At 41.9% G+C, this 22,543-nt stretch overlaps 2 protein-coding genes across 4 annotated transcripts; both read right to left on the minus strand.

Annotated features, from left to right (window-relative positions):
* Window positions 1-397: 397 nt before the first annotated feature.
* cbx8a (chromobox homolog 8a (Pc class homolog, Drosophila)) lies at window positions 398-6,093 on the minus strand. The gene is made up of 5 exons (XM_086093000.1): window positions 5,891-6,093; window positions 5,689-5,732; window positions 4,889-4,954; window positions 4,281-4,347; window positions 398-4,135 (listed from the first exon to the last, which is right to left on the minus strand). Exons 1-5 carry the CDS (start codon window positions 5,957-5,959, stop codon window positions 3,443-3,445), a joined length of 939 nt encoding a protein of 312 aa, XP_085949126.1. The 5' UTR covers window positions 5,960-6,093; the 3' UTR covers window positions 398-3,442.
* Window positions 6,094-10,804: 4,711 nt separating this feature from the next.
* Window positions 10,805-17,791, minus strand: cbx4 (chromobox homolog 4 (Pc class homolog, Drosophila)). Of its 3 annotated transcripts, XM_086093011.1 has the most exons (5): window positions 17,374-17,791; window positions 17,219-17,262; window positions 16,688-16,753; window positions 14,559-14,625; window positions 10,805-13,476 (listed from the first exon to the last, which is right to left on the minus strand). In XM_086093011.1, exons 1-5 carry the CDS (start codon window positions 17,440-17,442, stop codon window positions 12,019-12,021), a joined length of 1,704 nt encoding a protein of 567 aa, XP_085949137.1. In that variant the 5' UTR covers window positions 17,443-17,791; the 3' UTR covers window positions 10,805-12,018. The 3 variants fall into 3 exon arrangements, with proteins under 3 accessions (XP_085949137.1, XP_085949145.1, XP_085949155.1); XM_086093019.1 differs by lacking the exon at window positions 17,219-17,262 and having other exon boundaries at window positions 17,374-17,789; XM_086093029.1 differs by lacking the exons at window positions 16,688-16,753; window positions 17,219-17,262.
* Window positions 17,792-22,543: the final 4,752 nt, after the last annotated feature.

Raw genomic sequence — 22,543 nt, forward strand, 5'->3', positions numbered from 1 at the left:
TAGAATAGCAGAATAGGCAAATATTGGCATTTGGGGGGACAGGGACTTTCTCCTGAAATCTATAACACATTTGAAATCCATTAAAAATACATGCGTTTTGCCTGATCAATCACGTTTTTTTATAGAATGAAACACATATTGAACATTATGTAGTATATACCTGGTCAGATGGTGTAGAGATGAAAGTAAATGCCTTTTCCATCTTTTTTTTTTTTTTTTTAATAAAAGTTTTTGCGTACCATCTTCTGGCACTTTACTCATGATTTATTATGCAAATCGGAAAGAAAAAACATATATCTTTAGTAGCGCCCTCTTGTGGAAGCAAACGTGGAACACAAGTCATTGTAAAGGCCCGAAAGCCCAATAATGTCGGGTATCGGAAATTACTGTAGTCATATAGGTGCATGAGATGATTTATTTTTAGCAGTACAATTTCAAATCAACAACAACAAAAATCAGTTTATTAACCTGGTCATTTACAGATGATGATACATGTAAGTGACAGATTACATCGAAAGTGAATGTATGGATTTTTTTATTTTTTTTATTGCTCCAGATATGGTTCTAGAGAAGTGAATTTCTAAACAACTCTTAATAAATTCGTTTAATTTTCTCTTATATTATAAACAAGCAAGCAAATGCAAAGCCAAACAAAAAGTGAAATATGGTCTTGGCTTTGTGGTCCAGTTTTTTTTTTAATAAACACGAATGCAGCTGACGGCCCCATGGTGGAAAAAAATCACGTTTGTCATACAAGTATTCGCCTCCATTAATGCCATTTTGCATCGGGACATAGTGATTATGAAATACTTTTTCAGTGCCAAAAAAAGGTCAGCGTGAAGGCCCGCATAGACTTCCGTAATAATAAAAAAAATATTTTTTTAATCAATGTCTAGCTAAAAAATAAAACTGAAGTTGAGGCTTAAACTTCTGCTTGTAACACATGACAGGAAAAATTGTTTATAATGTGCTTGTTTCTAATTTATTCCCAATTTTTTTTTAAACAAAACCTCGCCACATTTTCAACATGAATACAGCAGCTCTGCACGCGCGTGAATAAATATCTAAATATTTCAGATTGAGGAGCAGCGACATATGTGGAGCATAAAAAGCATGCAAAATGCAATTTAGCTTAATCTTGGCTTGATTATTTCTGGTGCACGCGGCGTTAATTAGGCCCATTTGAATGATCTGACATGAAATGCTTAAAATACGCAGTGAAGCAAGTAAAGTGGAACACAAATTCCACAAGTGCTTTCGTGTGTTGACAGTCAAAACGGCTACAATGTATTCTAAAATTGGCCAACGTTATAATGTGCAAAGAAAATCATTATGTTACTCTTTAAACATATACAATAAATCGCCTTTTAACAATTAAATACTGATGTTTAGAAGCTCTATTTAAAAAAATATATACAGTAACATGATGACAGTAGCTTAATTGTTAGTGGCTTTGTTAACTGGCCGCAACATTAGGTAAATCTGCACGATATAAAATAATTGACAATGTATACAGGGTGGGCCAAAAGTAGGGCTAAACTTTTTAAATGAACTTTGAACAACGACAAATAATTTGAGTCAAGGACAAAGAAAGTGAATTATATTGACCGGGTGTTGAAGGAAGGAAGGCAAAAACAAATGTAGCTACAAAGCGGGTCTGAGGGAAGAAAGGATGGGAAAGGAAGGAATAAAGGCAGAATGAAGGTAGGGTGAAGGAAAGAAGGACAAATCAGGTCTATGGTGGAAGTACGTAAGTGTGGAAGAGAAAAGCAGGTTGGGTTTGGGATTGAGGGAGGGGGCTGGGGTGGGGGGCTAAACAGGTCAGGAAAGAAATTATGCCAGGAAAAAAAGACGGGCTAAGGGAAAGTATGGCAGCAAAAATGTCAGAAGGGAAAGAGGGAATGTTGGAGGGAAAATAAGCTTTAGCGTAAGGACGATGGAATCAAGGAAACAAAACGTGAAAAGGGGAAGGAACTTCAGGAAGGAATAACGTCAGTAAGGAGGAAAGAAAGGCCGAAAAGGAAGTTGAGGCGAAGGACATAAAAAGTGGATCTGACGGAAGGAAGGGCTCTTTGTGCTCAGCCACGTCTATTATAAAAACAATGGTTTGCTGCCACCTAGTGGCATCTCTAAGAATTTACAAACCTTTTACCTACTTTAGGCTTACTCTTAATTATGTGTAGTTTTGCAGTGGTCAAGTCACACTGACAATTTTATAGTTGGACTTCCTCGTTTAGCTATATAGTGCAAAATATTAGGAACAGGATATAGTTGTATCATGAGCCTACTGCTGTCAGTGTCAATCCAAATTGTGACTCCCAACGTTGGTAGCGTGCATGTGTACCTAATAATGTGACCCACATGACTTCTGAGCTGTGTCTGAAAAGTTCCATGACTGCTGCCACGAAAGAGAGATTTTTTAAATCCAAACTACATGTAAGGTCACTCCAGTAGGGAGATGTTCTTCTCTGCCAGGAACTGTCAGATGCGCAGGTCATTGTGAAGCAGCTGCAAATTGTCTTGCCATCATTTTTGCCTCTTCTCGCGCCCTGAATGAAGAAAAGGCCACAGGATCCCTTTGTGGACACACTGCTTGATCTCCCGGCCCACATTGAAGGGGAATTCTCGTAGTTTGGGTTTGAAATCCAGTGGGGCCTCCAGATACAAGTTCACTTTTGTAACTCAAAACACTTTCCCCCATTACCCGTTGAAATAAACTGAAATGCCATTAAGCCCTTCCGGCCTCTCGCAACAGGAAAAAAAAACAAGAATTTATATCATGTTTTTCAAGAAGGAAAATAGGATTATATTCTATTGTACTTTGTAAAAACATACACTTATTTCATAGAATGATAATTAAACTCTTTGTGCGGCTAATTCTGCATACAACATGGCCACTGGGGATAGTATAATGCAGTGAAGCAGATAAATAAAGAAGAGTTTCAAAACGACTGTGTCATAAGATGCAGTAATAGTACTTGTATTTTGTAGAGTATCAAGAATATATGCCTGTTAGTTTTGCTACACTATTGCTGCGCCATTTGTGAATCAGATAGCCGTTGCTTAAAATGTTATAACAACTCCAGACAGATGCTATTCCTTTAGCCTGTCCATAGCATTTTGTATTGTTTGTTAGCATTAAGCTAAACAGACTTACCTAATGTTGTTTTTAAAAACAAAAGGTATTTTTTTTTGTTTTATATTTAGTTTGACAGTAAACTTTAGCTGGGCGTGGCATTGAAGTATTTTTTTATTTTTATTTTTAGAATTGTTGATTATCTACCAAGTTGCTGCTGTCAAATTTTTGCTTACAAGTGAAGGAAAAAACCCTCCAAATGACAGCTTGTACTTGAAAAACTCGTAATCCTGGTCCTTTGTATCTGAAGGCACCATTATACATGTTTTGCCACCTCAGTCCTGGAACTTTTCTGACGCGTCTCTCTCATCTTTTACCTCGGAAAAACCCTTTGTCGGTGTAGTTCTCTCTAACGGTGACGGTGAGCAGGTTCATGGTGACATCTGTGACGACCACTGTGTCCATGTTGGTGTAACGAGGGCTCCACGAGGAGCCGGGGGCCGTGGGGGGACACACCATCCCGAGTTCTTCTCCCGTCATTATCGGCAGGTTTCTGTTTTTGTCACGGTGCTTCAGAACAGCCAGGTAATGAGTCCTGCCTCCTCGGTCCGGACGGGTGTAGCCCATGCCCACGTGCTCACTGCTGGACCTGGGCGTAATGGTGGTCTCCTCCTGGAACCTTCTGGTCAGCTGGGCCAGGCTGGGGTCGGAAGCTCCTCTGTCGTGAGGTAAGCATCTGGATATTTTGAGGGCAGGTTCCGCGCTTTCATCGTCATCCTGGTCGTAATGAAGACGCAATTTGGGCTTGCGTCCTCTTTTTTTGGGACCTGCTTCTTGGTGAGAACTTGCTGCCGATCTGGGCCTCCTCTCTGGTTCGAGTGCTTGGCTTGCAACACTCTCACCTCGGTTGATGGCGCTCGGGGGAAAGATGGTGGGGACCACGGCGCGCAGACCCTCACGAGCCCTCGGCGTGATGACAGGCTCCGGGACCGGATAGGAGACCTCGATGGGCCGGACTGGATCGCGTCTAAATTCGTACGTTTTCTCTCTGGCTTTGGCCTGTGTGATGATGACAAAGTTAAATACAACTTAAATCACTGCTGTATACCCAAGTAAAGAAAATCTGTATCCCCTATCAACAGTTTTATTTAGTTTAGTTTAATTTAAAATGTGGAAAAAATTGAGATATGTAGACTCAACCAACCTTCAAGAGAAACGTCTCAGGCTTGGGTCCTCGTTTTTTGGGCCCAAAAAGCTCTCTCTCACGCTCCCTTATGGACGAAAATACATAAAAATTATTTATTATATCTATTACAGCAAATTATTGTCTTAGATTTATTTTTGGCTAGTGAGCTGCTTTGCTGATGCTAAAGATAGCTATCCATTGATCTCTATCTATCAGCTAGCAATCTAGCTATTGAGCTAGCTAGCTATCGAGCTCGCTAGCCAGGTCCTATAGCTAGCTAGCCGGCAATTAAGCTAGCTAGTGAGGATAATAATAATAATAATAACAATAACAATAACAATAATAATAATAACAATAATAATAATAATAATATCTAATGTTATATTTGGTTGGCTAGTTAGCTGTCCTGATAGTATTAAATCTATCAATCTATAATAAAATGTAAATAAACAAATTGAAATAATGAATAGAACTTTTTTGGTATGGGAATTCAATCACCTTCCTCCACAGACCGACACCAAGCATTTCCTACAGTGCGTTTTATTCATGAACTAACACTCTAATCTCTGTTTTCTGTGTTTTGAAGTGAGACCAGGCCTCATCCCTGAATGTAGCTTTGGGCTCACCTCTCCTCAAAAGCTGCCAGCAGGCGCTCATCCAAGATGTTCTCCTCCGGCTCCCATGTGCTGTACCTGGAACAAGGAGAGGCACATTTGGTTTGACTTGACCTTGTGAGGTTGTCAGTGCGCATTGAGCTTGCTGTGACCTACTGCTTCCCTCCCGTCCCCCCAAATATGATCTGTCACTGACACTATTACATTCATCATCAGCCATTCAGAAACAATTATACATTATGCTCACCAGAGACTGTTAATATTAAACGTACTCAAGTGTGGGGGATCACTACAAACATGTTTTGCTAGTCAAAGGTCTCTTTGACTAACAAATCATGAGGATGGAAAAATGCTGATGTAACGACCCCCTCAGACAAATGTAAAATCTGTTTAGTTTAAAGAAACAGTATATATTACCAATATAGTTGAAGTTGCATGGGCCTACATCTCTGATTTTTAAGGCCCTGGCTTGATTACATTGATATGGAATCTGATTGGACAACAACAAAAAATCTGACATTCACACCCAAGTGGAAGCAGTGAAACCAAGAGAAACACTACCAAAATAAAATAACTGACTGCTGGGTATTCATCAATTTAATTTCATTGAAGGAATATTAGTAGTCGGATTGAAAATGCCGTTTAGGGCTCACTACTGCTTGTGTACAGTAAACACGGATAAAAAAACAACATGCATGTCTGCAACAGCCTTGAACTGATATTTACGCAGTTCCGCTTCCCGCCACCCAGCGTCGCTGCCTCCTCCCTAACCTTACGTCTTTGCTATGGAGAAAATTGTGTACTGTACTCACTTGTGAGACCAGCCCTTCCATTTCACCAGATATTCCCAACGACCCTGCGAACGACACACGCACACTATCGGGTTATAGGGTCCATCGGGTTCGTGCGTGTCGCCACTGCACAAACACACGCTTGCGTAACAGGCGGAACCAAAAAAGTATGGAGGGCCAAAAAATAAAAAAAGAAGAAGAAGCAGCAGCAACAACACCGTACCCGTCTGATCCGTCGCTTGATGATGGACTCCGCGGCGAAGACGCTCTCCCCGACGGCAGACAGCTCCATGACAAGCCGCTCGCTCCCCAGCGGCCTTGCGCTCTTTGCGCCCGCTACCCTGCGTCCTCCTCCTGCTGCTTAATTCTGCACATCCCATAATACGCAATCTGGTGTGAACGACAGGGGAGGGGAAGGAGGGGTGGGGGTGGGGGTGGGGGAGGGGTGTAGTGGTGACGTAACGCGCTGTTGCCAGGCACCGCATTCGGCAGGGGCGGACGGCAGTGGAGCTTGATTGGCCAGCTTGTTGCTACGGACGACGGGAGGCGGGTCTGACTGCTGTAGAGCCCGCTGGAATGTACGCAAGTGGCGGACTCGTTGATGCCGCTTCCCGGGACCCACAAATCCCACCAGCAAACTTCTGAAAGGAAGATGCTTTTAATTTCTGTGTATTTTAGTATTGTTATATTCATGAGTAGGCTAATCCCAGTTCACACCAAAATACCAATCCGAGAGTTAAATCTGAATAATTGACCAGTGGCAATAAAAGAGACCCTGCAGTGTGATTAAAGATGATTAAATGGTTTGTCTGACTTTATGACTTTATTTGATGTCATATCAGGTGTTTTTTAAAAACATATAATAACGCTTATATCGCTTTTGAAGTGAATAAAATGCGTTTTTTGCTGTATATACGCAGAATTCGCTCTGTTTTTAACTATGGTAAAACGTCATAAATAAACTACATAAATGCTGCGTTTAACGTAAAAAAACGTGAACAAAAAATGTGAAATAAACATATTTATTTAAATGTGATTTAGATTTACTCCGTCTGCAAACCTGTCTGTATATTAACGCTCATGCAAGCTCTTTATTGACCATCTAACATGCGAATATTCAAAAACAGTTAAAATACAGACAATTTCATTAATATTAAAATAATCATTTTTGTTCAAAATAGGGGGGACAAAACTGTCACTTTCTTCCTCAGATTTAGCTCAAGTTAAACGTAAGCGATAGACACAAGTATTTTTCCGTATGAATTCACGAAAAAAACTGCTTTTTAAATGATATATTGATCATATTATAACCAAACTGTCGATTAACTGAATAATTAAAATCACTGCTCATTAATATAATTTGACAGAACATAATGTACAATTTCTGTATATAACATTTGATGTGATCAGAAATACATTTGAGGTTAAAATTAACAAACAAAACATGTGGTGAAGCTTGTGATTTCTTTCATTCTACACAGGTTCTCATTGATTCTTCGTTCTCCTTTCCTAAAGTAATAATTTTATTACATTCAAAGCCATTTGTTTTAGCATTGGAAGGTGTTCATTATGTGTTTGTTTTTGTTTTTAGTTCATTAAAAATCAAACAAAACATGATGTCTCGATTCCATATTTTCATTATTAAATTAAAACGAACGCTGGTTATTATTATTATTATTATTATTATTATTATTATTTGTGACCATTTTCTTACTTTCTACTTTCATATAGAACATTATACAGTGATGATTAAAACGGAACGAGGACATTTTACTTTTGTACTTGGAACGACAGAATATGTAGGTCAATTTTTTAATTCAAACGTATTTTAGTGTGTTCAAATATTCGACATGGCGATTGTCGTTAAAAAAATTATCTATTTATTTGTAGATGATTTCCTCTTCTGTTGTTTCCATGCGCAACATTATAGATGTTACAATAGATGTGCCTCCGTTTATTTTTAAATAAACAGGCCGTGTTAGTAATACGTCCGTTCGCGAAGCCCCAATTATGATTGTTATAAAAATATGAATTTGTAAAATAAAAATTAAAAGGTTAACTGAAGCCCACCATTGGTTATTTTCTTTGTTATAAACTATATTCAAAAATAATAATATATATATATATATATATATATATATATATATATATATAAGCTCCAACCTAAAAATGTTCCAGCCACAGAACGCATATCAATGTAATTTTGATCACAAATTTCCGTTCTCTTGATATTGGGGACGTGGGCAAAAGCGAAGCTATACATAGAGGCTAAACGTAATGAGAAACACAAGAGAAACGCACTTTTGCTGCACGGAGAGATAGATGCTTACGGGCGTGGAATGAAGTGACGCGACGTGGAACCGCGTGGTAACATCAGTCAAAATAGCGGCATGTCCCGCGTGTGCAAAGGTTGCTGCTCACAAGCACGCGCACGTTTCTATCTCCATATTTGGACGCAAGTAGACGTGCACGCGGGCGAGCGAGGAGCCGCAATGGCGCCTGACGTCCGGTAGCGCCCCCCCCCCCCCCCCCCCCCCACCCAAAAAAAAGACAGAGAGCTCGCGCCATTGGCTCTGTGGTTTCTGGGCAACTACTGCACGCTGCTGCACCACGCATGCAGGCGACATTTTCTTATGCAGCGTTTCAAAATGAGAGGAAAGACCATGCATGCGTCACGTTGCGGAAGGTTGCCGGTACAAGGTTTTCACAGTTTTAGGAGAAAGCATTTCAAAATTATGGCTTGCATGGTTGTGAGCAACGTTGCCTGCTTGTGATAATGGAACGTCATACTGAGGCGACTTCTACCATTTTGATATTACAGACTGTTCTGCACTGCACCTTATGTGTCAATCAAAAGTGAGCTTTAGGAAGAATATACATTTCTGACGTGAATTTTTCGTTTTGCCTTCAAAATGATTCAGTGCATTTTACATCCGACGTATAGGCCTATACTTAACGTTATGGCCAGTAGCATTTGCGCATTTAAATGAGGCCAGTGCGGCCCAAAATGTTTTCGAACCTGGTTGTGACCGGTTCCGGTGATATGCTGGCAGGAAAGCAGGCAGGCCTCATGCGAGGTTTGACGATAAAGGCGGAATGTGAAACATCACACTTGCTCTATAAATATGTCGGACCGTTGCAGTTCGATGCATGATCTTGTTCGCACGCACAAGCACGCACGGGTTCTCTATGTGCACAAGCGGGTCACATGACCGAGACAATAAAGTTATGCTGTCGATAAGCCTCCTGTGCAAAGAAACGGGAGAGACACACGTGACCTGCATGAAACTGCATGTGATCTGTTTCGAAAATCCCCTCTTTTGCGCATTGCATCGGCTCAGATTCACACCACAAGACCACAAACACGTTTATTATGTGGAGATTTTACGAGCCTGGGCGATGACAGACTATATTTTTCGACTGTATGGCCAGAATTGCTGCGTCATGGTGATAAAAAAAAGAAGAAGAAGGAAAATACAAGGGAACAGTGAAGTGAACCTTGGGCCAGTGCACTCAAGCGTGCCTGAGGAAACATATTTGAAATGTCACTGGCTTGTTTTGACACTCCTTCCTGCAGTCCTGCTTGTTGCCCTTTATAGAGCAAGGAACCATATTTGGTCAGCCAAACTGGATGCCTCACTGTAAGCAATCACTATGTGATTTCTGATTTTTCCCAGTCAGCTAGAAACAAAAAAGTTTTGCTTCTAATTTTGTGATGTCTGCTATTGCAATAATTTTCAGGGGATGACAGAAACATTTCAGCTATTTCAGTGTGTGTCCAGTAAATGGTTAATAAAGTGCCACTCCCCCCTATGCCGAGGTTGATGCAATCTAGAGATAAAGTTGAATAACGCATGCAAGTGACATTTGTGCAGGATTGTTTCTGATAATGTGAATATTTTTTTGTAGTTCACAGCGTTGTAGCAAAATCCAAACTGAAAGCACAAATCACTTCGAACAGTCATTCTCAAAGTGTGGTACGGTTACTGTACACTTCAGTTGAATATACTTAAGTTCAATGCGTTTGTGTTCACGCTTTAAGGCTGGTTGGTTTTCAAACATTTCTTTTTTAACTTTGACCTTCAATACCGTTTAAATGAATCATTACGTAAGTGCAGTTTTTTTTCCTATACAGGTATTTAAACACACTTTGTTTAACTCATTTACTGCCATTGACGGCTATAAACGTCAAAAATTAATTATTAACTATTTTTATTAGTTTAACATTTTTTTCCACTTTTGTTAACAAGAGTATGAAAACCTAGAATTTGTTTTATTATACATTTAGAACAGATATGAAATTTGTGATTAATCTCGAGTTAACTAGTGAAGTCATGCGATTAATTACAATTTAAAAAAAATAATCGCCTCTTGTCCCTATTTTTTAATAATCTTTTTTAAAATGAATTTATGGCAGTGAATGAGTTAAACTGTGTGTAATGTTGCAGTGGCTTACAATAATATTGTATACTTATCACGGGCGTGTGTGTGTGTGTGGTTACAGGCCCAAAAGCGGGGAGGCAAGGCAGGACTGCACTCAAAACAGGACTTTAATAAGAACAAAAAGGCAAGCAAATAATCTACGTGTATGGAACCAAATAGTTCAAAATCATCAACATTGTACTTGGTGTAAAAAAAAAAGAAGAGAACCAGTAACTTAGAACATGAATTCAGAATTGTATTTTTAAATAAATTTGAAGATTAATGCTGAAAATATGCAAAGACTGAGAAAGATTAATAGCATTAAACTGTTTTTCAACATGGAAGTTTTGCTGATTTTTTTGGGCCGCTGTCGCACTTCCACTTGAAGTGAGTTACCCCCCTTAAATACATACAAGAACTTGAGTCCCTTCGTTGGCATCTGCGGTTTCCGGAACGTTTGGAAGTTAGGTCATGTTTAGTACTAGCTGATATAGCTAGCGCCTCTCTTGGGGGCGTGGAAATTCCCACAACAACCCAGTAGGATGTATTCCAACCAGCAGAGGTTTTAAGCTGCTTTATTTTTGTGCCTCAAACTTGTAGCCCAAGTAACAAGACAAAGTAGCGTCTGTTTTGTTATGCAGGACGATTTCGAAGTCTGAACTTATAATACAATAGTTGAATTAAAATAGCATGTTAAGAAATAACGACCCAAACGTCACTAGGAACTTTGCTTTCTTTATTGTGAAAGTGTGCCAACAGCATTAAGCCAACAGACTCCCTCACCAACCATATAACAATCCTTGTAACCAAGTGCAAGAAAGGCTCAACAAATTAAAGCAAAACAAAACAAAAAAAGACAAAGGAGAATCCAAATCAGCAACTGGTCACATTGAAACATTTGTTAAATGATCACTTGCAGCTTCTTCCGCGACAAATTCAATAAATATGCTCGCTTCCGGTTCATTCTTGTAGGATTTTAGCATTCTTATACTGGTTTTGCATTCAGTGTGAGTAAGGAAGTTGATTCCCCCTGTACATCCAACAGATTCAACATTTGCATTCTAAGCAGCATAAAGAAAACAGCTAGCGCTCACTTTAGATTGTGTTCAACTGTGTATGCCGAAGCTTGACGCGTCACATTTCCTGGGTAATTAACAACCCCCTAACAAACAGCAGTCACAGATCACAAAATATCCATTAGCTCGAACAAAGAACTGAGATGAACATCGCTAATGAAGTGTTTCATATTTGGTGGTCACATGACACTCTTCGACGGAGCAGTACCTGCCTGAATTTGCGTACGTCCACGTCACATTTCCATCACAAGATGGTCGAGTGCGTTGAACGAGAACGGATCAATGATCAATTAGTCGCTTCAAGATACAATTAATCAATTTCAACACAACCAAATTCGTAATGATTAATTGATTACATCACTGAATCGAGTCAAAATCTGTGAAAATGACTTAAACGAGAACGGAAACGTGTCCCCTAATAATGAAGGCAAATGAGGAGAATTGACTGGTGGAGAAAAAAGTAATTAAGTGCTTTCAATTTGATCTTTGATCCCTATCGACCCAACAAGTTCCTCTCCAACGCGCACCAAGCCTCGAATAATCCATCTAATTGATACAAAATACGTATAAACCTTCATACATCTGAGATTACAAGTTTGGTACAAGTATCAAACAACAGCATATACTGTACTCTCTCTCTCTTTTTTTTTTTTTTAAAGTGCAATACATCCCGTTGAATGTATTCACTCAAATCCTCGAGGGCACTTGCTTGGCTACGTTTCAGAGTTACAGTATAAAACATTGTATGAAACATACTAAATTTGAATGATAAATTATAACTTTGCATATGTACAAAATCTCCGTGTTTTTACAGTATGCACATATGGACAGAATCAGTCAGCCAGCCGCTTCCTTAGAAAGAAACGTACTCCTTGAAGGTTACAGTCAGACTGTTTGTTGTGACATCAGTGATGATGATATTTCCCATAAAAGGAGAAATTCTTTTAGCAAGCGCCGCTTTCGTCTTCTTCTGCGTGTCCTCGCCTGCTGTGGGTGCGGGCGTGGGTGGGGGTTCAGGTTGGGGAGCAGGTTGAGTTTGGGGTTCAAGTTGGGGAGCAGGTTCAGGTCGGGGTTCAAGTTCAGGTTGTGTCTCGGGTCGGGGTGCAGGATCAGGTAGGATTTCTGCCTCAGTCTGCCTCTTAGTCTTTGGGCAACTCAGATCCATGGGCTCCTCCTGGCCGCCATAGTCCATCGCATCACATGCATATGTTGCGATTCGCCCGGTGCAGTGCAGGTCCATGGGTTTGTCCTGAGGCGGACTGAGCGCAGTGCTGGAAACGCTGAGGCTTCTGGAAGCCAACAAAGTCTTGGAAAGGCGGCGCTCATCCACAGGCTCGGAGAGTTTTCTCTTCCGGCTGCTGGGGTAGGATGGAATCCTGATGTGGTCCATAATTGTCGACGTGGGGACGTTGCCGTCAGCTGGCCAACACGTCGGGGGCGAGCTGGCGGTCAGCTGGAGCGGTAGATCATCGGGTAAGTCCGCCTGACCCCGAGCGACCTCGGTGTTGTATTCCTCGGCCGTGCTCGGCGAAGGCTTGAAGAAATGTCTGTCCTTCGGTGAGCACTTTTGCGGGTGGTCTGCGGCGGGGACGGAACTGCTGCTGCAGATCTCTTTGGGAATACCGTTCTCCACCATTTTGGTTCTGTTTTCCGACGGTTGGCCACTTTGGGTTTTCTCCCCGCTTGACGATTCCCCGTGTTTGCCTTTTGCTCCGTGGACCTTATTACTGTCCATGTACTTGCTCATGACAATAACAATACGTCCGTTCTTGTTTTTGTTCTTGATGATCTTCATTTTGCTGCTAACGGAGCTCGGGAGGGTCGCGTCCTTCGGATTCGGCTTCAGAGCTTGTTCACTTTCCGCGTCTTTGGGAGCAGGTTTTCTTACCTCCACTGCCATCTCTTTGACTTTGCTCAAGCAGCCTGTGTCTTTGTCACGAACCCATTTCTGCTGCAGCGCCAGAGGCAGATTCCAGCCGGGGTTGGCAGCTTTACTGGCTGCTTCCTGAACTTTGACCATCTTCTTCAGCTTTGAAGCCTGAGCGTCGTACATATTGGGGTCGGGCTGGTAGTGGTGGTGCTTCTTGCTGTTGAGCTGGTAGATGTACTTCTTCTTGCTGTTGGCAAGCTGGTCAACAGGAAGCTCCTGGCTGCTGGGCTGGTATTGATGGTGCTTCTTGCTGTTGAGCTGGTACTGCTGAGGCTGGCAACGCTGGACCGGGACGGCGTCGGACTTGGGGCTGTCTTCTACGTCTGGAGAGGAGTCCTCGAAGCCTGCAGGGACACTTGATCTCCGGGCAAATGAGGGAACCTAAAGGAATAGATCAGATACTTTAGTCCCCTATGTAAAAGTGGAAAAAGTAGAGGAATTCGTGTCTTTATGACTATATCGAAATGTTTTGGCCACTTCTAGTGGGATTGAACAAAAAACGATATTTCTACAAAGCTTTGCTGAGGGGTAGGTTTATGCAGACAGTACTTGGTGGACACTGTTTGACACTAACAAATAAAGTGCTCCACAATATTATTTTTTTCCACTGTAGCAGTTTTGGCCTTGGGCAATTTCATGAGTTACTACAGCCTCGCAAAAGCAACAAAGCTAACGATGATGTAAGACCTCTGCACAATACCCCATAAAAATCCATAGAGGAAATGAATAGACTGCATCTATGGAAGACTCCATGCCTTTAGCTAAGATAAAACAGTCTGCTAAAACGTCGAAACGCACACGGTAAAATAGAAAGAGTGCACCATACCGGATCTATCCCACCCACCATCTCAGCCCTTTCTCCCTCCAGCACAGGCTGACCCCTCAGGCCCTCAGAGGGGCACTGCTGCGGAACGCTCAAGACCCTTTGGCTGTGACCTCAGGTCAGAGAAGTGCCACCATACATGTCACGCTTCATCTCTGATTCCTGACCACGTCTGACTCCAGCTAAGGAGTAATGCCGCATAGCAATCATCCTATATGTCGAAATTTGCTTCATAGCAAGGTCCATTAAACCCTGAAAAGGGGACAAATTGAAGCACGGCAGCACTGGTTTCAGCCATTTTGTCCTGGGCTGAAACATTCAACGACATGCTGACTCACTAGCTCTAAATTGTACATGGCCTGAAAAACAATGAGTCAACTATAACCCTCATACAAGGCCAGACAATAGAAGAAAATAATTTACATTCGGATACAAAAAGCTCACACTTGCGTAACCTTGAGAAATAAACTGAGGACACGCCAGATCAAGAACCTCTCTCCCCTCCCGTCTGTGTCTGAAAGAAAACTAAAAATAACAACGGCCATAATAACAGCAGCTCGAGAACACCTGAGAGGAATTTCCCCTCCCCCCACCTCTCTCCTGTCTGGCCTCTCTGATAGAGAGACATGATGAAAATTACCTGCAGCAGAAGATGTTTTGGTTTGGGCCCCCGTTTACGATATCCCATCAGCTGCTCCTGCCTCTCCCTGTGAAAACAAAGGATAATTATAGCTTCTCATGTCGCCTCTTATTAAACTGACATCCAATAAGAAATGGCATTTGAGATAGTCATCCATTTTCCTGCACCTATTCAAGGTCAAACGTGGAATTTGGCTATGAAAAGCCAACACGTGACCCACTGCAAAGCATTGTGGTCCTTATTTGCATAGCTCTCCATGGTAATCATCCCGGACTGTATTCTCATTATCCTGCCGAAATTCAATTAAGGCTACAGCCAAGAGACTCTCTGCTTGTCTTTCAAACATCCTCCCTTCTGCCACTTCTCCACTATACGCTCTCACAACTGTAATTAGGGTCATGAGGTACATGTCAAATGGGATAAATACACATGAATAACCCCAAGGATGAATACAGGCTAATAGTTTAGCAGGATGTATGTCAGGCAAAAGCAGAACGGGGATTTTCAAAGAAAATGGGAGGACAGAAAATGGATAATGCGGTTGTAATGGCAAGGCCGCGATGAAATATTACTAACAGGAATAAACCTTGACTAATCGCTGACTCGTAAATAACCAGGGGTGGATGAAGGCCGGCTAACGCCGGTCTCACCAGGCATGCTTCGGGTCTACAGATGTTCAAGACATCAAGGCTGCCATAATAAACAGCCGAGCGCGTTCCAAAAGCAAAATCCAACGATGTGACCCCTATTCACAGAAGATTTGGCAATTACAGGCTCCCTTGTCGGATCCCCTCCCCCATCCTCTGGGAGCGGAGAGGATTCCGCGCACACTGCACACAGGCAGCACTCCATGACCATCAGGACGGAGCAAGACGCACACATGCAGGCTGCAAGGGCTACAGTGCAGAAGCATGCGTGTCAATTAGCCCCTTCTAAAATGCTAATTCAGTTTTTTTGCGGTGGGGGCATCTATGAGTCCTGCAGCCTGTACATGATGTTTGTGCGCATTAGTATTCATTATCGTTTAACTTCGAGGCCTGGCTAAGGTTTGTGATTATTATGCAGGCCTCCAACTAGGGTGCATTTTGCACAAAAACTATAGACCATGTGCATCCAGTTCACAGAACAGACAGATACGCCTGCGCTCCCCGCTCATTTTACGACAATATTACAATACAGTGATGCCTTGACATGGTGACAGATGGCAACTAACTTCACAACAAGCGGCACTTTGTCAGATTTAATTCGTAAATATTCCTCCAAAATGATGCTCCAGCCTGTTTATTGCCACTCTCAGCTGAAAGTTACTGTCAAAACATACAACAAACTACATGTTGTATTACATGTGTATTTAAACAGTATAGCTTTGAAGTCCGCTTAGCTGAATGCTAATAAACAAAGCAAAAATTGTAGCAGTTAACGTCAATAGTTGCGGTTTAAAAAGCAACACACTTTTTAACATAAATAAAGGAGAAAATATCTAACATTACATCATCTAACTGAGTCGCTTACAGTAGTGGAAGAAGTCTATTCTTCATTTGCGTTTGTATGACAGTATTTACAGCCCCCTGGTAGCCAAGGCAGGCACACTAGAAGGAGCAACACACTGAATTTGCTTGCAGCATGAAATCATGACACACAAATTGTTCAATTGTTTAGAATCTATAGTACAATATTATGGAGTGTGATTATTCCGAATTAAAAAGGGGAAGGAGGCTGGAACGGATTAATGGCATTTCCATTCATTTCAATGGGGAAAGTTGATTTGAGAAACAAATAAACAAACATACAAATTCAACCCATATCCCAAGGCACCACCTTATTTATAAAAGCCTACTGTACCCAATAAAGTGACTAGTGAGTGACTGTAGCCATTATAGTGTCTCTTATAAGAAAGTAAATTCAAACACATGATCTTGTTGTAACATAATGTATGGTAGAATGAATGTTTCCCAACCACATCTAATGTATCCTTGTTAAAGAAACTCTCGCAGGCCCTTTTCCCAGGATACCAGCAGGTCAAGAGTGTGTATCCAAGCGATTGGAGTGTGGCCCCTCCCCCGTGCCCATATAAGGTCACGGCCGAGTTAGAAGAGGCCTCCACATTGAAAGTCCAGCAGGAGTCTCACCTGTATTGAAACGCAACGAGAAGGCGCGGGTCAAGGATGTTTTCCTCTGGCTCCCATGTGTTGTATCTGCAGGGAGGAGCCGAAATAACTGTCATTATGATGACGGGCCAACGAAACCCCAACACCATTAGAGTTAATACCGTATGTTAATTTTATGCAGCAATTTAAGCATAATTACGGGCACCGCGGTGACTCAGTCTGTATAACAGCCAGCACGTTTGGCAGCAAACAGTTAGTTAGGAAGGAAGAATATGTGAAATAAACGAAAATTAGATCTGGTGTGTATGGTGTCTCGCGCGCCAACATACAGTCGGCCATTTTAGCAGCACTGTCTCTCAAATTCGTTGGCAGAGCAGAAATAATTAAAACGGGATTACATGGCTGTTCCTACCCTCCCTTTTCCCCTCGCATAAATTAGTGAAGGCATCCACGGATGAAACACTTGCCCGCATACACACATTGCGCCCATGTATACCCTCACTAATTTGCATAATCCACATCAGAGTATGAACATGCAACATTAAGACTTACTTGGGAGACCACCCCCGCCACTTGACCAGGTACTCAATCTTCCCCTGGTTGATAGAGAGAAACAGAAAAAAATATTTTCCCCGGAGACTTTAAACGCACCATTGCAATACATGCGCTTTTTTCCCCCTCCTGCAAAAACGCGCCATGCAGTTTACCTTGCGAATTCGCTTCTTTTCGATGCCCTCCACCGCAAAGACGTGCTCCCCGGCGGCAGGGAGCTCCATTCTCGCCGCAATCCAACCTCAAGCGATGGGGGAGAGGAGCGAAAGCGATGTATGCAAGGAAAGGGGGGAAGCCAGACAAGGCAGGCTGGTCGCGTTCGCTCGCTGCCTTGGTAGTTTTCCAGTGTGTATCCAAATCCAAAGTGTTATTTCCCCTCCAGCTCGCGAAGTCCCTCCTTTGCACACTCCACGCACAGTCCTGGTAGTGTGCACAGAGAGACAGTCACAGCCGAGCCGTAGTGAACTGATCCAGTCGTGCAAGAGCTCTGGCTTTGGCGCATGACGTCAGGAAGGGAGGTGGAGACCTCTCCTGGTTGGGCTCCATCCCTTCTTCTTCGTGGACGTGTGGGAATTCAAATAAATCACTACGTTAAGTGTCACGGCACATATGCGCCACTAGTGTATATCATGTCAGGGAGGAAGGGTTACAGTAATGCCTTTATGTACGTAGAGACGGAATAATGTACTCGCAATGCGTGCAAGCGCTAACCACAAAAAGAGGAGGGGTCTGTTCACGAGCAGGCAACATTTCACATGCATTATTTGGAGACATGACACTGCAATCGCACTTTTAAGGGCATCAGAAATGACATATCACAGGACATCTCGAAGACCAACGCGGGTGGGGGAGTTTTTGAGGGATGACTGTCACAAAAAAGAACAGGTGAACTTCAGGGGGTATCTACGCGCTTGAGCACAATTTTACAAAGAGACCTCTGACTGAATTTAAAGTAAACCAATGATGATGCGTTCATGCCGTGCCGTGTGTCGTTAAAAACGAATAAGACCTACAAGGGATTCGTGCAGGGAGCTTTTGAGAGGCGAGTGTAGAAAAGGGCGAAGTCTGCCGGTGGAATACGTTTTTTTTCTTCAAAGCACAGAATTTTTTTTATGAAAGGAATTCTGAGCCCAGTACAAATTACAATCAAAATAAGAATGAAACAACAAATATGTTCAATGACGAGACGAAACATTCTGCTGTGTTTCAAATAGTTTTGCATGAACTAGAAAAAAGAAAGTCGAGGGAGACTTTTAAGGGTAAAGTGCAATTCAGTTTTCATCCCTCATGACTTATCTTGTGCATGCTATGTAAGAAAATGTGGCTTTTGAGGTGATTTTCATGTGCAATGGGACAATCCAATCAGAATAGGCATAAATCGATTTCTGTTCAATATGCTACTTTATGACACAATTGTAATATTTAGACTCTCATGTAACATTTTCAGTGAATATTCCTGTACTACCAACCCAATCCAATAAATGTAGCCTACTTTTTTATTTTTATTTTATTATTATTGTTATTATAGAAACATCAATGTCATGGCAGCAACAAAGGAGACAATTGAGAAAGTTCTCCCTTACTTTCATCCAGGTTGAGTGCTTAAAATTGACTCATTTTATTCATATTCTGTCAGCGTTCAGATTGCAGCTGTATGGAATTCTTCTTTTCATGCACCCCCCCCCCCCCCAAATGCACATGTTTGCCTTGTAGATTTGCTATCTCAAGACTTTGAACCCACTGGAACGGTTCGTCTTGTAGCTCTGACCTTGCCAGCATTGATTCACTATACTTTTTTTTGGCTTAAATTATTTGACTCGTTTCACCTTTAAAAAAAAAAATCCCAATGCCCTGTAATGCAGCACGGAGGCTTACATTTCGATCTGCTCACTGCACTGAGCAAATATAGGTCACACACTCACACTCTGAGGCAGACACTCTCTCTCACACACGTAGGCTACACGCACACACACACACACACACACAAAGATTGTGAGACCAGTGCCATGTCCTCTGGGCTCAACTGCCGTTAATGTAACACGTTGCAAGACGGTAAATCTTCAGCTCTTCAAGTTTCACACCACCATTATTAATTTCGCCTCTCATGAGACAAAAATGTGCAAATTACCCGTGTCAATTTTAAGTGCAGGATAGGCTATAAGTAGGCTAGAGGATACTCTAAATCTTGTGTTCACTAACATTAAAAAAACAAACAAAAAAAGAAGGGGGGGGGATTAAGAAAGTCACTGTGGACCTTATTAGAAAATGCGCCTATAAATGCACAACCTCTGTGCTTAAATGATGATTCCCACCCCAAAACATCCCACAAAAAACACAATCAAGCTATAACGGACGAGTTATTTATGCTTGAAAAAATAATTCAGCATCAAAAGGGTTAAAACGAAGCCTGTAAAGCCGAGCTGCGGCGTGCCGGCAGCCTATTGCGCGCAGGCACGATCTATCTCTGCCCTGCCATATATGGTCATGCACAGAAAGCGGTCAAATACACCGTCGCACACCCTGTAATTCTTCACTTTTGCACCAGAAATCAACACAGGGGAGACTAAAGATCCCTTTGGCAGCGAAATCGCTCGATTAAAGCGTTGAATTTGTGCCCAATTACATTTTTTCCTTCCCCCCCACCCCTCCTGCGGTGCCCTCCAGCCGCGGCCACGGAGCGCACACGCCCTGCTTCCCTAGCAACAGCAAAAAGAGACACAGTGACACAGAGATAAATTCAATTGGAGGTAAACACTCCAGCTTTGAACGTACAGCCTCCCCAAATGTGAATACATTATATTTATATTTAAGAAAATGCATACTGAAAGCGCGAAGAAGTGGGTTAATGCCACTATGTTACTGGATTGGGTGTTTTTCTTCAGCAGGTGTGAGTTTGTAGCGACCAAACTTCACGAGAAGTGGACACACCAAGGAATTTACAAAAACAGTGATTTATTATGTAAAGTCAAGTGTAAATGGTATCATAACGTTACAAAACCAGACTGTCTGAAAAAGATGTGTCAGTGTTATGTAGCCTATCTCTATTTAGGGATTTTTATATAGCAGAACTAGATAGTTCCCTAAAAAGGCCACCATGGTTAAGGAGCAGGGAATGAGTGAATGATTCCAAACACAGCAACTGGGGTTTTTGTAAAGCAGACATAGACCTTAAAAATTCCACTTAGAACCCTGAAAGTGATAAGGGAGTCTGAAATGATGAACGATTCTGAATCAATTCCGCCACCATCATTATATAGGGGCTCTTATACAATTGGCATATTTTTGTTCCAACAACTTTTGTTCTCGTGGCCAAAACTATAGTGTTTTAAAAAAAATCATTGACTGCTAAGAAGCTTAGGAAATGGAGTCAAATTTGACAAAATCACAATTATAAAATACAAAAAATATGAACTAATACAAAAAAAAAATCTGCCTTCAGGATTCTGTCAATTCAATTCTGAGTTTTAAAAAACAAAAAGGAGGAAGATACTTTTTTTTTTTTTTAAACTGCAAAGACTAAGAACTTTGTACTGAATTGTGGTGATGCAGCGTTAAACTTTCACCATTTCAGTTTTCCAGATTTTTTTAGGGCGTGGCCAAAATGGGGCCCAGTGATGCACTTTGGAGTTCCTCCTCCTCCACTATGTAAGAACTTTGAGTGCCCTTGTTCACATTTGCAGCTATCCTCAAAAATACATCTTTTCATATAATCCACTTGTGTGGCCACTTTGGAGCGCCTTGTTGCACAACACGGAATGAAGGTTGAAGAGCAAGGTATACCTTGTCTTCCTCTTTATAAAGAGGGGGGAAAAAGGCAGACGTGACAGCCAGCACGTGGACAAGTGTTTTACACTGGTGTGTCTGCCTTAGAGTGCCTCGTTGTTGTGGCAGGTGGGAGATATTTAGCAGATATTTAGTTATGTGTATAGGCATAAGATACAGAAGAAGCATCCATTTTTCCAGGTCGAAAACATGCTATTTAATCGACAGTTGCGAGTTGAGCGCACTTAACGAGCACACACACAGCGTTTGAGAGTTGGCTTGATTTTTCACAATTTTCAAGCCTTATTTGATTTACTTGGAGATATATTCAAATGTGGCAATGTTGTTAACAAGTCACAGCATGTCAGTTATATTGATGTTGGTTTTACGGCCACTTTGAGAGCAGTCACAGTCTTTTTGGCTTTCTTTTGGCCCATCTTGACTTTCTTGCACAGGAGTTCCAAATGTGTCAGATTGTGCGGAAATCTCTCATATGTAGGTTAACCTTATGCATTGTCTTTTGAATTTACATCTAGACTCAAGCTGGTTGACTGTAAAACAAATTTTGGTCTTGTAAAGACTTTTTTTTCTTTTTTTATCGATTTGGCCTCTTGCTTGGCCTGATTATCAGGTGGAATCCCCCCTTTAGTTTAGCAAGTTTTCATCTTCCTTCTTGGCCAAAGTTGCAGTTTGAGTGAAAAACAACAAACCGCCAACCTTCATCTGTATAAACAAGTTGACATATAAATATGGAATTATCTGCGCAATCCCATGTCATCCAAACCCTTTTGTTAATCTCATCCTAGCACAGTGAAAGTGACCTCCACGTCAGTAATCCTACAGAAAAGCTTTCTCACAGCGTGACAATGTTGTGAACTTGTTCTTTTGTAGCAAGTTTATTTGGACCTTGTTGCAACACACCAAGGTCAAAAAGCAACACTTATCTGTGGCATACAAGGGCAGGCTGGCTGTCTATTCCCCCCTCTTTTTATTTTATTTTATCTTGATATGGCCTTGCTTTGGTTTGACAAGGTTGTAATGCAACATAGTAGAAAGATCCGAAAAATACAAAGTGTTTAGGAAAAATTGGGAAAACGTGTGACCTCTGCGGGGATTGTGAAGCATGAAATAATCATGTGATTCTTAGAAAGTTTTATTTGTGTGTGTGTGTGGGGGGGGGGGGGTGTGTGTTGGAGGACCAGGGTCAGGTTATATCATGAATTCTGCAATGCTCTCTGCACGAAACACAGATATTTCAACCTTGCGACCTTTTTTCCGTTCCTTTCTATCGACCCCCGCACCCCCCCATCCCCCACCCACCCACACGCACACACAACTACAGCTAAATCACCTTCCCTAAAAATGAAATGGTGGCTAAGGGAAAGCCAGGAGGCCTCCCCTCCTTTGGCATCTGCCATCCACGGTGCCAGGAGTGCCAGCTGAGAGAAGGGAGATATTTTGGGGAATGGGAAGGGGAGGGGTGTGTTTGAGTGAGTGCGTAAAAGGGTTGGAGGTAAAGTAAGTTCAGGGCGGTGGGGGATAAAAGAAAGAAAGAGGAGGAGG

Source organism: Leptonotus elevatus, chromosome 1, assembly GCF_054856555.1.
Source record: "Leptonotus elevatus isolate MCC_2025b chromosome 1, RoL_Lele_1.0, whole genome shotgun sequence".
In the NCBI taxonomy this organism is placed as follows: domain Eukaryota; kingdom Metazoa; phylum Chordata; class Actinopteri; order Syngnathiformes; family Syngnathidae; genus Leptonotus; species Leptonotus elevatus.

Bases quoted from the DNA above. Each gene is read 5' to 3' on its own strand.
- cbx4 (XM_086093011.1), bottom strand. From the start codon at position 17,442: ATGGAGCTCCCTGCCGCCGGGGAGCACGTCTTTGCGGTGGAGGGCATC. The intron at 17,263-17,373 runs GTAAACTGCATG...TCTATCAACCAG, and splicing joins AAAAGAAGCGAATTCGCAAG to GGGAAGATTGAGTACCTGGT. The intron at 16,754-17,218 runs GTAAGTCTTAAT...TCCTCCCTGCAG, and splicing joins TGGCGGGGGTGGTCTCCCAA to ATACAACACATGGGAGCCAG.
- cbx8a (XM_086093000.1), bottom strand. From the start codon at position 5,959: ATGGAGCTGTCTGCCGTCGGGGAGAGCGTCTTCGCCGCGGAGTCCATC. The intron at 4,955-5,688 runs GTGAGTACAGTA...TCCTTGTTCCAG, and splicing joins TGGAAGGGCTGGTCTCACAA to GTACAGCACATGGGAGCCGG. The intron at 4,136-4,280 runs GTTGGTTGAGTC...ATCATCACACAG, and splicing joins CTGAGACGTTTCTCTTGAAG to GCCAAAGCCAGAGAGAAAAC.